At 34.0% G+C, this 17233-nt stretch overlaps 1 protein-coding gene across 1 annotated transcript in view; it reads right to left on the reverse strand.

Annotated features, from left to right (window-relative positions):
• The window catches only part of LOC126737245 (forkhead box protein K1), a 38639-nt gene extending 22193 nt beyond the window's left edge, over nt 1–16446 (reverse strand). The window contains exons 1-5 of the mRNA XM_050442051.1: nt 15834–16446; nt 9605–9861; nt 9395–9555; nt 1556–1828; nt 1325–1470 (exon numbers count right to left, since the gene is read on the reverse strand). Of these exons, the coding sequence (XP_050298008.1) occupies nt 1325–1470; nt 1556–1828; nt 9395–9555; nt 9605–9861; nt 15834–16189 (1193 nt within the window). The 5' untranslated portion in view covers nt 16190–16446. The remainder of the gene's footprint in view (nt 1–1324; nt 1471–1555; nt 1829–9394; nt 9556–9604; nt 9862–15833) is intronic.
• Between the last annotated feature and the right edge of the window lie 787 nt (nt 16447–17233).

Below are 17233 nucleotides of genomic sequence, written 5' to 3' on the forward strand. Positions count from 1 at the left end.
AGTGTTTTAGTTTTGTTTCCTGTTAAATAATTTAATTTACTTCTTCTAAATTCTGTTTTATTGACAGCTTTACTTATTTTTTAATGAAATTTATCAAAAAGATGCTTTTTTTTTCTCAATCTGTTTTGTTATGATTAATTTTGGTAATGTGTGTAAATGTTATGGTAAAGTGTTTTAGATGTTATGTTTGTTTGAAATTTGAAATTTAAAGTAAATTTGGAATTTTTTAGTTTTTAGGATGCTTGTACACAAGATTTTGTTGTCTTACGTAATATAGCACATTTTCTTTCTTTCTTTCTTATAACTTCTCTCTCTTCTCCCCTTCTCAGAAGTTGAAGTTATTAGGGTGCTCCCTCTTAGCTTAACTGAAGTTAACAAAAGTAAAGTCATTTTTAATATATTGGTGTGAACACCTCAGTGATAACATTCAATCATAACAAAAGTGAGTTTTCGCCACCGAATGCGGTCAGATAAGACCTACATTTGTGATTTGGCGGTGAGACAATGAAAGAAAATCGTCAGTACATTGATAATAATATATAAATTACAAAATTTAATCGTATATTGGCATTTAAGAGCGTGCAATAAATTAAACGTTATTGATTGTTGTAGTGTAAGAATTTTAGAGTGAATAAGGCTCTTATGATCTGATTGCAAAGGGCTTATATATACAGATCCCTGACCCAATGTACCACACTCTGGCGAGGTTTTGTTAAATTACTAAAATCGTCCCCATTAGTTGATAACTAAAAATAGCAAACTAATTTTATAAGAGGTAAATGTAATAGCTTAAAAGAAAAATGATGAATGCCCGAAACTCGGCAAAAGTCTCGAGTATATTTACAGGTTGGGGAACTTGAAATTAGGTATTGTCCAAAATAATGACAACACCGCTTCCGGTCGTCTGATAAGTATCTGCTGTTTTTATTTTTAACAGAATAACCATAATAATATCGGCAGATATCGAGTAGCAAAGCGCACTTTTCGCCTCTAAGCACCTCTATGCCTAATGATCGTTTCCCCAAGCTGTTTAAAGAATTATCAAAGCCCAATACTTCTAGTCATATTTACGAGTTATGGATCTGAAGAATAGTTTTGCCAGAAATATTTACTTTGATACCCGAGGTTTCTCCTGCGATATCCCAGCAGAAACTTTACAAGTACTTTACAAGGTATTTCTCTACTACTTTTCGCCAATTAAGGGCAATTCCGTGACAAGTTTTTTGATTGTTCTCTCCCGATTGAAACAAACCTTATAAAAATGCCCAGAACTGTTTTTCTATTGACATTATTAGGGTACTATAAATAAATACAAAAGATCTACCTTGAGCTTAAACCGAAGGGAGCCCTAAAGCACGAAACGCCCCGTTGCCTCCGGCGCCTAAAAGCTTGCTCTATCAGTTTGTTCTCCGATTGAGGATCGATCCTCCAAAACGAACCTTTGCCCGGCTCCTCTTGACTTCTCGGAACCTAAAAAAAACCAACCCCGCCAAGAAGAAAAAACAACAACCATCAATAAACCGTTTCTCTCTAATTTATTACCGTCATACCCTACCTTTATAAAATACCTATTGAGACTAAGATTATGGCGAATCGAGTTCTGCCAGCCCTTGTCCGCCGTCCTATAGTACGGATAATGTTTGGTTATGTAGCTGTAGATCCCGGAAAGGGTGAGCTGTTTGTCGTGGGCGCTCGCGATCGCCTGCACGATCAGTTGGGCATAAGAAAACGGCGGTTTCGAGTCGTCTTTACTGTTGCCGCCCCCGCTACTGCTACTGCTGCCCCCCGCCACGTAACTGCCGCCCTCGTTCATCATGGAGGACGGTGTCTATAAAACAAACATGTCTATAGTCAAGAACAAACGGAATTTTTAAGGAGTATAAAAGCAGTTTCTAGACATGAAAATTCCCTTTTTTATGATGAGGATGTTTTGATTACATTTAAAATTAAATCAATAACATCGGGTCTCTAAAGTATGTTACACGTGCCCTCTGCAATATGTAGCAACTTGTCGCACAGGGTTATTGATTTGTATGACATCAAATTGTACATAACCTAATAAAGTAGTCCTTTTAGGGCATACGGAAAGTGTGGGGACAGTCCTGAATTGAACGTTGCTAATTTGTTGTGCGAATGTTCTGAAAATGTTCTTATCCTTTAGGAGCTTAAATTCAGAAACAAATACAGTGTTGCTGGCCAAAAGAGCGCCTATTTAGTGAAATAGGTGGTCGCATTACTTCATGTCAACATGGCTTCTTGGCCAAAAAATCAACTTTCACTCATCTTGTCTCATTCCGTCAATATGTCCATGAAGCTATTAATGGAAAAGCCCAGGTTGATGTTATCTATACAGATAAGGAGAAAGCCTAATGTGCCTAATACAGTCATACCTCAGTTGTAGGTTTTAATATGTTGAAACTAAAGGTTCCAAGTCGTGTATGTTTAAAAGTATTTCTGGTGTTCCACAGGGCGCCAATCTTGGACCACTGTTATTTTTGACTGCTATTAACGGCCTGACGTGCAATAATAAAAATGCAAAGACGATTTCAACTGTTTCCGTCAGATTCAGTCTTTGCAAAATGAATTTTGGGATGTTGCCTACTGGTATACCTTTAATGGTGAACAACTTTAAAGTATGCCCCAGCAGAAGGATCTAGGAGTGATTTTTGACCAGACTCTTTCATTTTCTAAACACATTTTATCAAAAGTAAAAATTAGAAAATTTAGGAAATTTGGTATATGGGATAATAGTCATTGCAGGTTTATGATAGACTGCCTCTGAGTAAAAGAAGAATTAGAATATTTTTGTGCACTCTTTTCAAAATACTGAGAAACAAAATAGATTGTCCTGAGATTCCTGGTCAGTTACCTTTTGCTTTAAACAAAATTAACACTTGCCATCCATTAGTAGTTGATCTGACTTATCCACGAACCAACATTTATAAAAATTTTCCCATTTATAAACTTTGTGAATATTTTAACTTATATGCTTCCAATATTGACATTGATTCAACAATGTCTGAACCAGTTTAAAAAAATAATACTAAATAAACTAAAACAGAACTGAACTGCTTAGTGATGTGTCAGGTATTTGTTATTAGTCTTTAAGAGTTACTTGAGCGGTAGGGTACAATATGTAAAAATTGAAGATGCATTAAGTGACCCTTTAGATATCAAAATAGGAGTGCCGCAATATTCTCGGCAAAATCATGGAATGACGTCAAGCAAAGTGTAATACATGGACTTTGTATTGTTCAGAGTTGGTTAAACTCATTTAAATTAACATTAAATTTAAACAAAATAAACTATATTGCCTTTTCAATATCCGACACAAAACGTTCCTCTTTCGACTTCATAAAAGACTTAGGTAAGGTTATTAAAGAAGTCACACATATTTGATATTTAGGTATAATAATTGATAGACACCTTAAATGGGATCAACAGATTCTAAAACTAACATTAACAGTTAGAAAATAATTATATAAATTTTATATATTGAGAAAAAATTTGAATAAGTTTACAAACCCATTGTAGAGTATTTGATAAGATATGACATTGTTGTGTGGGGTGGGCTGTATAATCGAGCTTTATATCTATTGACCATAGTACAAAACTATATATTGAAAATAATATATAAGAAACACAAACTTGATCCAACAAGAATGCTTTATTCAAGGGAAGTTTTCGATGTTAGTGTTTGTGTTTAGAAGAATAATAAAATAAAACTTGTCTTAAGCATAGTTGCCTGACTAGAAATAAAGCTAATGACCATATTGAAGTGCCTAAGAGTAACACTAATCTGCTGCCCTTGGAAATTAGAAATATAAGTAAAATCCATATTTTTAATGCAAATCTTTTATTTTTGTTTTATTTTAATTTTAAATAACTAGCCTTAGTTTGAAATAACCATCTAATTAGGTGAATGCTTGTTATTGTTGATTGGGATGCTTTTTGGGCGATGTATTTTTTTTTTTTTTTTACTGTATTACATATAATTATAATTTTTCAATTTGTTAGATTGCGACTAATGGTTTACTTGCTTTTTTAATGGTTTTTGGGTTTGGGTAGTTTGCAATATTCTGTTCATTATTATCTTTGTATCAACCTGGCAAATCTGCTATAATATTCAGTATTTAGGACTTAAAATAAACTTTGTCTACTTCTTTAAAGCTATGTAAATGTGTATGTATATAAATTATTGTGGCCAATTTCTGCTTTATTATGCGCATTGTGTATTTCCTTTTATTATTTATTACAGTACTTAAGTATGTATATTTATATTTTTATGTAGGTACGTATGTTGATACTTGCAAATAAATAAATAAAGAAATAAATAAAAAGAATGACAAAAGTTGTGTCTAGATCTCTAGATCCTTTACTGTACTTGCGTATCAGAGGAGCTGAGATGCCAATGTATGAAATACATTAAGGAGCTAGATGAAAATAGACTGTGCAACCAGGAAAACCGGTCTGTTGAGAACACTTGAAAATTGTTCTTCTATGGAAAATTATGTGAATCAGACAATCGAGACTTCACGCACCTATGATAATGAATGGCATTAAATTAATGAAAAGGCATACTTCAATAATAAAAGACCTACATCAGTATAATGTCAGTAATATTAGATTGAGTCAAATCTTATTTAATAAATAGGGATAAATAAATAGAGATTATAGGAGTAAAGTCTGATATTTTTACTAATTCTTCTAGATCGCCACAGGTTTCCAATTTAAGACCTGTGTTGAAATAAAAAGTTAAATTTTTATTTGTATTCGTTTAAAAGTGTCTCAATCGCCCGAGAATTATCTTACATCCTTGAAAATCTATACCCTAAACATAAATATTAATATAAGCAGAGATTAAGAGAGACCCAGAAAAGAAAAAGAGGCAGTGAGTGCTTCGGCTTATAAAGAGCCATGTATATAGAGTGGTCATAGTTAACCAGAAGTAGTGGTGTTTGTCCACTAGGTGGATATTAGAATGGTTGTGACTGTTTTGTGCACAGGTTAATCATGTCGACATGTAAGTAATATTTTATATTGTTGTTGTATAAGTCCATGGCTAGAGTTTTATGGTATACCAGAGTTTGTCGCTGTTTAGCGAGGTATTACCAGGTTGTAGTTGATTGTGTAGCAATTGACAGAGATGCCCTCTGAGCGCGCAGTTCCTTCGAGTTGGTCTTGTGAATTATAGAGGGCTCTCACTTGTCTTCTCGATTGACACATTTGGATTCTAAGATCTCGGTATATGTTATCTTAGTTTCCGAGTGTTGAGATGCTTACTGCTTAGCGGCAGCGGATTGTCTGGGGTAGCCTTAACTATTTTAGGGGACACTATGTAATTATTAGTATAATATTTAGTATGTAAATGATTACCAAACATAAAGTAACTATATTGATGGTTGTTGGCATGACTGAATCAAGGGGACCGAGGTTCCCCGGCGAGTAAACTTAATCTTTATTAGATGGGTCAGTACAGTAAATCGTAAACATTTTTGTTTCATGGTACTCTCAATCTCTTGCTGTATACATGGTGGAGCTCGCTGAATGAATTGCATTGTCAATACTCACGTAAGTTTAATTTTAAAATACCCAAATTTTACACTAAAGTGTTTATTTTCAATCACGTTTTATCCCAGAAATCTTCCAGTTTATCCAATAGAGGGCGGATTTAGAATGGGAGCAACAAAAAGTGAGGTTTCATTGACATGTTTTTTTAAATTATTACGCAATATTTACCAATCCATAAAACCGTGTGGGGAAATCTCGATAATAACGTTGCACGATCGGTTTCTTAATTTGTTTACAATCCAATGCCGGCCTAGACCGACCGAGCTGGTTAAACTTTGCCATTCAGAAAATGCTTATGATAAATATCTGGTTTGTAATAATATGTATAATAAATTGCGTTTCCGCGTGCAGTCGTAGTAAAATTATAATTTTTACGACGCAGTAGCATTTTTTCCCGTATAAACTAGAATGAATTAGTTATGTATCCTCGTTTTGTAAATTTATTCGTATAATTAACGGGTTTTATTACATATGTACGTTTAATGCGGGTTTTAGTTCTTCGGCAATTACAGTTCATAAATCAGAATTTGAATAACTCAGGGGCGGTTTCAATCCGTACTGATACTTTAGGTAGTTTTATGAGGTTTTCACCTTAAGTTAGAGCAAGTTTGAAAGATTAATTTAATATATGAAGAATTCTTGTAACCTAATAACTTTCTAAGTCTAAGTAAGAATTTGTGTCATCCAGGCCTTGGAAAGAAATTTTTATTTTATTCCAGGCATTTGACGTAATTTCTTATAAATTCCAGATTATTTTTCAAAATGAAGACCTTCGTTGTCTTTTTTGGGTGTCTTCAAGGGATTAGGTACTTAATTTGTTTATGTCTTCCTAAGATTTGTAATAGTTTTTCATGTTCTTCAGGTACTTGTTATATTCTATTTATTTTTTAAGAATTTGAATAATTTTTTTAATAATTTGCAGGCATTTTATGTGATTTTTCTAAAAGTTTTTGTGTTTTCAAGACATTTGAAATTTTTTTTATTTTTCAGGCAATTTACACAATTATAGCATTGGAAATAATTTTTTATTGCATTTCAGGCATTGACTTATTTTTTTAGGTTTTCCAAAAATTTAAAGTAAATCGACATTTTTCTCAGGCATTTGATGCGACTTTATATAATTTCTTAAGAAAACTTTCAACATTTTTGCCAGGAGCGTGTAGGAGCAGTTCTGAGGAGAATATTTGGGTATAAATCATGTTTTTAGGTTTCAAGTTTAATCCCTTTTGATAGATAAGCATTTCATTAGTTTCAATCCCTGTTAACTCAAAAACTACTTTAAGTCCTTTTATGACGTTTTCACTTTAAGTTTTAAAGATTAAGTTCCTACATGAAAAACTCTTGTAACTCAAGAACTTTCTGGGTTAGGGTCGGATTTATGAAGTATGGACCTGGAGGATAAAGACAGAATGAGATTTATTTATTTGAAGGCATTTTCGAGTAGTACTAAGAAAGCTTTTAAGATTTCTTTCCTAGAGATTAAAGGGAGAGTTCCGAGGACAATATTTAGGCATAATAAATCATGTTTTCAGGTGACTGAATTATTGAGATGTAATTGAGTACGAATGGGAGACCTGATAAGCCGTAGTGCTCTGTATTTAAGAAAAGGGCAAAAAGAGTTTTTCAAAATTAGATAATTACAGTGAAACTTCCACAGATAGCGATAGTAAATTTCTCATACGTCACTTATAGCAAAAAGCAATTTAGAAATTTTGCTATAAGTGACGTAATATGCAATAAAATAAGTAACTCATTATGAATTCGTCACAACAATACAATTTTAAGTAAATTTCTCGTTCAAAGTGAATTTGAAGAAGAAAGTTTTGTAGATAGATAATTCTGATGAAAAAGATACACAAAATAATTTTGATCTATCCAATCGAAAAGTGAGGTTAAAATAAAAATGGAAAACTACTACGCAGTTATATATGACACATGGTATGTTGGACAAGTGCTCGAGATAAACGAGACCAAAAGAATTAAGAAATTGCAAAGGATTTAAAAATGTAAATAGAAATATTCCAAGAATTACAACCGAGAATACAGCAAATAAATAAGTTTTAAAGAAGGTGGTACGTTTTTTATTATAAGGGATAAGAAAAATTGAAATAAAACCAAACGCGCATTAACTCCCTTAAGAGCAGAGTTAAACTCTTCGTTTTTAGTGGATTTATTTAACTGAATTACAAAAAAACTAAGTATGGCAGTTAAAATCTGTAGACACAGTTTAAAAGACAGTGTCTTTAAGATATATATAAAACACCCTTCAATAGAACAAAAAATATTGACTGTATTTGTACAATATTTAGAATGCAAATTTCAACATGAAATTACTCACTACTACTCGAATAATTGGGGAAAACTTCATCTTTTAACATGACAATGATCCCAAGCACACACACGTCGAAATTGTGCAAGCAATATTTAGCTCAATTACAAAGGCAACATCTTCTGAAAGTTATGGTCTGGCCCCCACAATCACCGGACCTCAATCCTATCGAATTACTGTGGGATGAACTGGATAGACAAGTGCGAAAATCATGCCCCACATCAAAAGAAGACTTGTGGAGCATCATCCAAGACGAGTGGCACAAAATACCTCAGGAAACTTTGGATAAATTAATTAAAAAACTACCGAAACCACAGCATAAAGAAACCAGCAGTCGCACTCCGCTCGAAAATGTAAGCGAACTAATAGCATCCTTAGCCATACCGCAGCCATATTCTCCGGATGCCGAGCTCACTGTTTATCGAACTGTGTTCATAGGTGTATCGCCTAGTTCAGCGCCGTACTTAGTGACTATTTTGATAGCGTTTTTACAAAGCGTAGCGTTTTTTATAAAAACTTTTCTGATTTTAATTAAAATTACTCAAAGAATGGTCTCTTAAATTTATGGTACATACCTAATTAACTTCCTGCACGTATTCTTCTATATCGTCGTTGTTAGATGTAGAAATGCGATGTTTATTTTTGTTTAAATATTTTGTTAATGTATGAACTTTAATACTATTAAAAAATAAATATTTGTACTATGTAGGTATTTTTATTTTACAAGATAATAATATCTAAAAAAATGTTTAAGTCCGGCTCTAGCCAAGGCAAAAGCCGCGTGGACCGTAGCGAGTGTCAGCGGCATCCCTACTCTAAGCAAATATGCCGCGCCTGCATTAGTACACATGCACCGAACTCGCTTATTCAAGCCAATGTATTTTTATTGAAGTGCGTCTGCTGGTTTCTTTATGCTGTGCCGAAACTCTGAAGTGAAGCTGTTATTAAAAATCGAGGCGGACATGTAGATGAATCCAAAAATTGATTTTCTTAAATTTAATTAATTGAATAATGTGTTGTTTATATTCATTTTGTTGTAAATAAACCGTTTCATAAGAATAACTGATTGTTGAACTGAAGGTTTATTATTTTCAGTAATAACTTTAAAACAGTCATATGTGGGCAAATACTTTTGAGCGGTAGTGTAAGTACTTCTATCCACAGTTAAAATGTGTGAATCCTTTCCATATCCTCCTTCGGGCCATACTAAAATTATGAAATCCCTCGGAAATCGATTTGAAATCCCGGCGATTTCTAAAATCGATGTATGCGCCCCTCGAGCATTTAATTGATTTCAACCCACGATAATTCAAAATCTAATTTATGTACTTTTAGAGGCTTTTCACCTAAAATTAGAGCAGCTTTAAAGGATTATTTTTGTATACAAAGAATTTCTGTAGCCCAAGAACTTCCTGAGCTAGAGACCGATTTATGAGGGCCTGCAAGCTAAAGAGTTAAAGTTGTCTGTAAAAAAAAAACGTATATATATCTTACAGCATTTCCATTGGAAGTATTATGTCGATAGTCTGGACTGTGACTTTGTTGCACTTGGTCTCCGACTTCCCGATGAGCCACCTGGGCGGCCGCGTACGCCGCCACCATTTGCAGGTCGGCCTGCACGTTCCTTTTACTATGACTACTGACACCATGGTGTCCTATAAAAAAAAATTAACAGTTGTCCAATGGTGATAGAAACCAACTTACCCCTGGGACTAGCCGGACAACTATTGGCCGCGCTAATAGTTCCGGTAGGCGACGGGAACGGACTTCCGAACTCACCCTCCGGTATGTTGATGCGAAGGGGGTGCATGGCGCCCCCGGAGCCTCCGCCCCCGCCGGCCCGTTCGCGGATGCGCACCGGCGACACCTCGCGGATATTCGGCGCGGTCGAGTCCAAACCATCGTCCACCAACGATTGGAAGGACAAGCGGATGTTGGTGCTCGGAAACCGGAAGGTACACCTGGAAAATGTTTTAAGTTATTATTATATGTTTCATTGAAACCGCCTCCCTATTTTTGTTAGTTAGTCAACTGATTAATAATGACCTAGGTTGTGTGGCATTTTACCAACAGATCGCGGGTTTATAAATATAAACTGATCGAGTATGTGTAGATATGCTTTTCCCGTCTGACCTATCCGAAAATACTTTTTGCTCTCCAGTGCGTTCTATTCTCTCGCCTTGTATGTGATTGGATACAAAATATTTTCGCTTTATAAAAATAAACTTTTAATGAAAATTCAATATTTTCATGCTGATGGGAGGGATTTTTTAATAGATATTCTACCTGAAGGGGAAAATACTAATTTGGCGGTTTAAATACAAATTTCTATACGTGGCGTCCACGAACTTACAAAATATACCTGGACTGATAATGCATGGCCACTGCCATTTTTATAGTGGTTGTGTCTTTTTGATGTTGGACACTCTGAACATTTTCAGTGTTGCCAACAAAAAATATATTAAATAACGGTAATGAAGTTGACAACGTTGACGTTTGACGTAGTTTTTGGCGATTTATAAACGACGCTTGAGTATAATATGGTCTGCAACAGGTGATATAGCTTCCTCCTTTAATACGTGGATAATGTATCACCATCCTTATTTAAACGTATTTGGTTCACTGTTTCTCAAAACCGAATTATTGTAAATTGTCTGTGTTTATGATAGAATAATATAGAAATTTTTACTATATAAATCCTTGCTAATTACAAACCCCTTATAAAATCATCTATATTTTGGTTCGTTATGGCGTGGTAAAATCTTGTAAATATACATTTGACAAGTGACAGCCAATAATAGGTTATGTTAGGTTAGATTAAAACAGTGTTGCCAGTTAGTACTACAGTAAGTTGATTAGTTTTTTTTTTTAAACTGTTTCACTATTGATTTTATTATTATATTCAAATATTCTCAATATGTAAAAATAAAATAGCATTTGATGTAATCGCCCCATATGGGTCGCCTTCTACAAAGATTGAAGACTTGTAAATGTAATATATCAAAGTGGTGTTCAGATTTATGCAGGTGACATAAATATTGATTTATTTAATACAAGCTTTGGTTAATGATTATTTAAATATTCTTTATAGCTATGGCTTTTCTAGTTCAATTAATAAAGCAACATGAGAACAAGGCAACATAGTACATGATGAACCATATTTTCCCCTAGAAAATCAAAAAAACTTCTTAGTAAATGACATAATTTTCAAAACATTGCTATGCGAAAACTCTCCAATATGTCAATTTTTCAGGATAATAAACGGCAGTGTTGCCATACTGGACAAAAGTCGGCAGTTTTCACTTGGAATTTCTTGAGAAACTTACAAATTATAAGTGAATTTCCTATTGTTCAATGTTTGTATTTAAACACCCAACATGTGTCTAACTATTAATTTTTTTCTTAATTAATTTGTAAGGATGCATCATTTGATATATAAAATTTAAAAGTGTAAGGGCTGGTATGTGTTTAACTCAACTCATCCAAAACCGAAACAACTTAACTGTCAAACGGGACATTCAAAAAATGTAAACGATATTAATTAAACAGCAGCTAAAAAAGTGCTACTGGTAACCCTCGTATCCTCAATACCGGCATCGTATATAAAGTGAAAACGTCGGCGAGAGAGTAAGTAAACAAAAACACTAGAAAAGCGAGTGAACTTTAACGTACAACTTTACGTACGTCCCCGGTTGCGTGTTGTTGCCAGGCGAAATACGCGGAAGGAAGGTCGGCTCCACCAGCGGTATATTTTCGGGCCAAAAATTGATTCGGCCTGGCAGAGACCTTGAACCGGAGTTCAGCTATTTTCCCCCCCTCGTGACGGTTTATTTGCCCCAGGAAGTTAAGGAATACTCGTATCCCTCCCCCGAGTTTTACCGGTAGTGGTGGTGGTGGTGGCGGGCACGTGCTACCCCGTCTCTGGTTCGACCTGGATTCTTTTCACCCTTTTAATCTACACAGCAATAAAATAGAGCCTATAGTAGAATCAATTTAAACAATATATAACAACTACCAATTCTATGGAAATTGTAATATGAATAACAGTTATTGGAATTATTCAGATACTGACAACTATAAGAAAGTTTTATTTTGATTGAATGAGACTTTTAAAGCCCATATTAAAATAAGATATTATCATCCAAGTGATGGTCGTAAGGATATCAGAACACCCAAAATGATAAGTTTAACCTTAATTATATGTTATAAAATTAAGTAGTAGGAAGTACTAAGATCAACTGAAGAATATTTCAATTTTGCACAAGAAAAGTGTCTTAGAAAATCGATTAGCTGACAGAGGATTAAATGCTTTCAATTAATTATTTAAGGTGAATAAAGGTCGAAGTGTCAAACCTTTTAAGTTTAAATTCTGGTCTTGGCTCAAATTTTCTAATAATTTACCTCATTATTAGCAAGATTCCCTTCAGAAAAATGATGAAATGACCATCAATGACAGCACTAAAACCCCTTTCTTTATTGATTTTTCCTAATCCAGGTATATTTTTAGAACTTTTACATTCATGACCTCCTCTTATCAAAAATTAACAATTATACAAATATATTGCAATCAGAATGAATGGGTAAATAAATAAACATTTCATTGAGATGATCAAAGTGTTTTTCTATAATCACTTAGAATTGATTTAAATCTAGTTGAGAAAAGTAAGGTCCATTGCTAATAGAGACACATCCCTTATCCTTGAATTAATTTCAGCAGTTTGTATGAATAAATCTTGTTTCCAGATGACACTGTTAGATACTCTGCATATAAAATCTAAGTCAAATAAGCAGAGAACTTAATAAAACTTCACGTAGCTATAAGAAAATGGAGGCCAAGAATAAGTGGAATACTACTGGTGGATGAACCGTAAGAAAAATTGTTAAGGGAAAAGACCTTGAAACAACAGGAATATAAGTAGAATTTTCATTATTTAATATTACAGTGTCTGTCAATTGCAGACACCTAAATTTAAAATATAGTACTTATAAAAACATGTAGAAACTGAATAACAGAAAACTCTACTTCATAATTCCCTTGATTAATGTAATAAATATTAGTTTTAAACAATACTTTTCCAGAAATTTACAGGCCACAATATCACTTTTGCCTGTAATATCTACAATTGAAGAGGCATGCATGGCCATTAGAATTGTTGAAAGCCAGTTTGGGTTTAGAGACCTTAGGAATACTACATCTTCAATATAATAGAAACATTTCAGGACAGTTCAGTGTTGCTGTATAATTTTATCAAGACATTGACTTTATTAATCATCATAAAAAACTTGTCAATCCTTATCTCCGGTGTAGTAGATATCATGTGGTAGGAATCACATGTGTGATCAGCAAAGAAGGTTATAAACATTCGATCAGTTCTGGGGCCCATCTTTTTCTTAATATATAATATATAAATGAAGAGGAAACTCTTTCAAAATTCACTTTCTTTGCTGATGACACAACTGAAAAAGTATACAACACTATACCTGTAGAAGATTGGATATTATGTATGCGAATTTTTCAAAGGTCTTCAATAGGTTGGACCTTTCAAGAGGTTCAATAGGTCTCCTATCTAATAAAACATTTCCAGCTTCTTGAATTCAAATTGTTCTCAAACACTCGAGTAGTGTCCTTAAAGAAGTAATCTTGCCTCAATAATCTTTTCTATATTTGTCCATGATATCACTATTTATTGCACTTTTATGCCTGAGTTTCTTTTATTTGCAGAAGACTGAAAAATACTTTGCATCATTGAATTGAGGAGGAAATACCTAATTATACAAATAAAAATACCTAATTTGAACCAAGGTTTCAAGTTTCAATAGTAGTAGTGCTTAATGTAATTTAATGATGGAAAATATAAGAATATCATATATTTTAATTAATTTTGAGAATGCCCTGTTCTACCTCTCTTTTTAGCCAAAGAATCCATGTATTATTAAAATCAACCGAACAAGTAGCTAAGCATTTATCTTCATTTAATACAACAACATAAGTGCACTTGCCTTTGAAATTGTCAAAACAGTTGCCTTAAGTTTATGTAATTTTGGAATTGGTTCCCTTGCTAAAATTGAGGAAGCATTCCAGTTTATTCTATGGTTATTGTCGAATGCATGTTGTGTAATTTTGGACTTTTGAAAATCGTTGTTTTTTATGTAAGATTTAGGTTCATTAATTCTTTTTGGTAATGGTCTACAGGTTTCATCTATGTAAAATTTACCACAAATAACATAATACCCAATAAAATAAGTAACTCATTATGAATTCGTCACAAGAATACAGGTTATTTCTTATAATGCCCATATAGACATACTTAAATATGTGCAGAGTAAGTTTTTAAATTACGTATGCTTCAAAATTGATTCTACATTAAATATATTAGAATTCAATATTCTATTTTCTGTTCAACAGTGCCAATTGGCTCTAGGCCGATCGCAGACACCCTAATATAAAGTGTAGTATACCTAATAAAAGAAAAATACTGAGAAAACAAATAATCGAGAATCAAATTCTTCTAAAAGTTAGAAAAAGAGCATCATCGTAAAGCTTGATAAGCTAAGCTATTTAATAAGAAATTAAGTTATAAGATTTTAGTTAACATATCAGCCATTATGTTAAAGTTACTGGTTTGTCTTATCATTCAGATTACAGGGACACATAGTGTAGTATGTAAATTTTGATGCAGCCATGTCTTTATATGTTTGAATTTCTCAGATTTTTTATACCTACTTAATGTAAACCTGTACTTTTTGAGGTGCATCAAAATCTTACAAGACAAAATGACCATTTCCTAATTGATTGGATATGAATAAAGTGAGTGAAATTTGCACTCACTTGCAGTGAATCATTTTGTTTTATAGAACCATTTTATGCACATGACTTTTTGGGTACATACTGATATACTTTAATCCTATTTGTGTTAATCTACTCAATTATTTTAAACTTTCAGTTCTTTTCTAATTTTTCTTTAGAAAATGTTGAGTTATATTTGGTTTATTTGGTATATTGCAGTGTTTGATATTTGGCAAGCAAAAGAACTGTACCAAAAAGTGATTCTCAAACATATAATTTGAAAAGTAAGGTTAGGTTAGTTGGACAGAGTCAAGTCCAAATCAACAAAAATATAGTCCCAAATTCATTTTATTGCCTTGAAGTACAAATATCTAAAAATGCTACATAAGTTTGAGGCTCTTTATTAAAATAATTATACTGAGTATGCTTGGGGGTTGAAAAGTACAAATATATTGTTTATAAACAAAAACCAAGACCCCATAAATGTGATATTAGGCAATACTTTGCCTTAACTCAATGCTGCCTGGCCAAGTTTATTTATAAATTCAGCATTGAAGCATTAATGAATTTTATGATAATGATATTCTATACAAACAAACAAGTACACTTTCATTAATCAATAGGCAACAATGTATAGGGGACAACATAAATAAAAGGAGATAAGGCAAATAATGAAATTGTTGTTTCTTTGAAAGTACCTAGCTACAAACAAAATATAATGAGGTAAATATTTTGCCTGTAAAGTAGAAATACTTTATATTAATAAACAGGAAAGTTAAGTGAAACATGATCCTTGTGTCCTATGTACATAAGGTTCGAAATCGTCGTGTCACAATTCAGCTGACGTCACTGGCTCAATAAATAGTTCAAAATTAGGACCCTGTGTGTAATTGTAACCCCTTCGCCCCCCCGATTAATCGGCAGAGGGGATCTATCCAGGTAATATCGATTCCAGGAGACGAATTATTCAGGGAAAAAACTGTATAAAAAAGAAACACGTGATCGGCACGTTAAATTAACCTCACAAATATAAACCTCAAGGCCTGCTATTATAGCGAAAAAAAAAATCTCTAGAATAAACACATTGCACACACTCATACAGCGTCGTCGTCTTGTCGATCTTTGTTTACATAACATAAAACTTACGCCTTGGGCAGCCTGATCGATGGGGCCCCCTTGCGCTGGAACACGCCGTCGATAAACACCCCGTTCTTCCCGTTACAGCTCATATAAAAGTACGGATGGTCGAAAAAGACCTCCAAATGTCTCCGCGAAATAAAACTCGAATGTCCCATATTTACATCGACATCACCACGTGAACTGTTCCTACCGATCACTATCCGATTCTGCCGTACCAAATATTCGAATTCTTTGGCTTCGATGCGGGCTATTACGTCGCCCCGGTCCTCGGGGCTCCACTGCAGTTTCGAGGGGCTCGCCGGGGCCGATTTCAACGATAATAGGGCCCACGCATCGCTCTCTGATGTCTGGGCCGACGACATGGTCCGCTCGCACCGTTTCGTCCCGTTTTTTTTTTTATGATTATTATTCGCGAATCACGCACCGATATCCGGCCCTCTCACTGTTTACTTACGGATAGGGAAAAATTGAATTCCGAAAAAAAAAACGGCCAAACGTGGGAGTCACCTGTGCAGCTCGGATGTGTGTATTTTGTTGCTCGATTTCATAACAGCTCGGTCGGTACTCGGATTTGGCAGAAAATTGGTAAACACGTGAAAACAAAACGTCGGCTTTCAAAACATTCCGGTGTAATCGATCGTGGCGACGTCTAGTAGGACGGTTTTTAAGTAGGCCGCCTGTTTTTATTACCGGCCAATAACTACTTTTACAGATTTCTGTACTTTATTGTTGTCAATGAAAAAAATAAATTTAGTTCGTGACAGGTCAAACGTCAGCGTCGGCAACTTCATTACCGTTATTTAATATCTTTTTTGTTGGCAACACTGAAAATGTTCAGAGTGACAAACATCAAAAGGACACAAACACTATAAAAATGGCGGCCACCAGCAGGGTTGCCAGGTGTGGCGCATTTGCGCCAAAGTGGCGCTTTTAAATTTCAAATGGCGTGTAAAATTTTGGTACATGCGCCGGGCGCCTAAAGTGGCGCTTTTGTATTTTGTATCGTGCACCTTGATTGTAAACTAGTCAAAAGAAGCATTGGTTTTGGTTGGTTCTTAATACTATTAATTTCATAAACAAATCCAACTACCAAAAGGGATCGTCTGCCATTCGCCTTTGCATGAGCGTGAGCGTAAACTGGACTTTAGCACTACAGATGCTTATGACAACTTTGCTCGTCAACCGTCAAACCGTGACAGTTGTCATGTTGACAGCTGACATGGCGGCAACATTATTGTTTGTGGTTTGTGTTTTGAATTGAAATTGATCGATATTGATTGATTTTGCTTTATATATAGGATGTTTTTTTTTGTTAATATTTAGAATATAATAATATTTTAGAATATTTAATTTAGAAATATGTAATATTTTTGTTGTCATTATTTTTATGAAAAAAGTTATTTTGT

Source organism: Anthonomus grandis, chromosome 6, assembly GCF_022605725.1.
Source record: "Anthonomus grandis grandis chromosome 6, icAntGran1.3, whole genome shotgun sequence".
NCBI classification, from domain to species: Eukaryota; Metazoa; Arthropoda; class Insecta; order Coleoptera; family Curculionidae; genus Anthonomus; species Anthonomus grandis.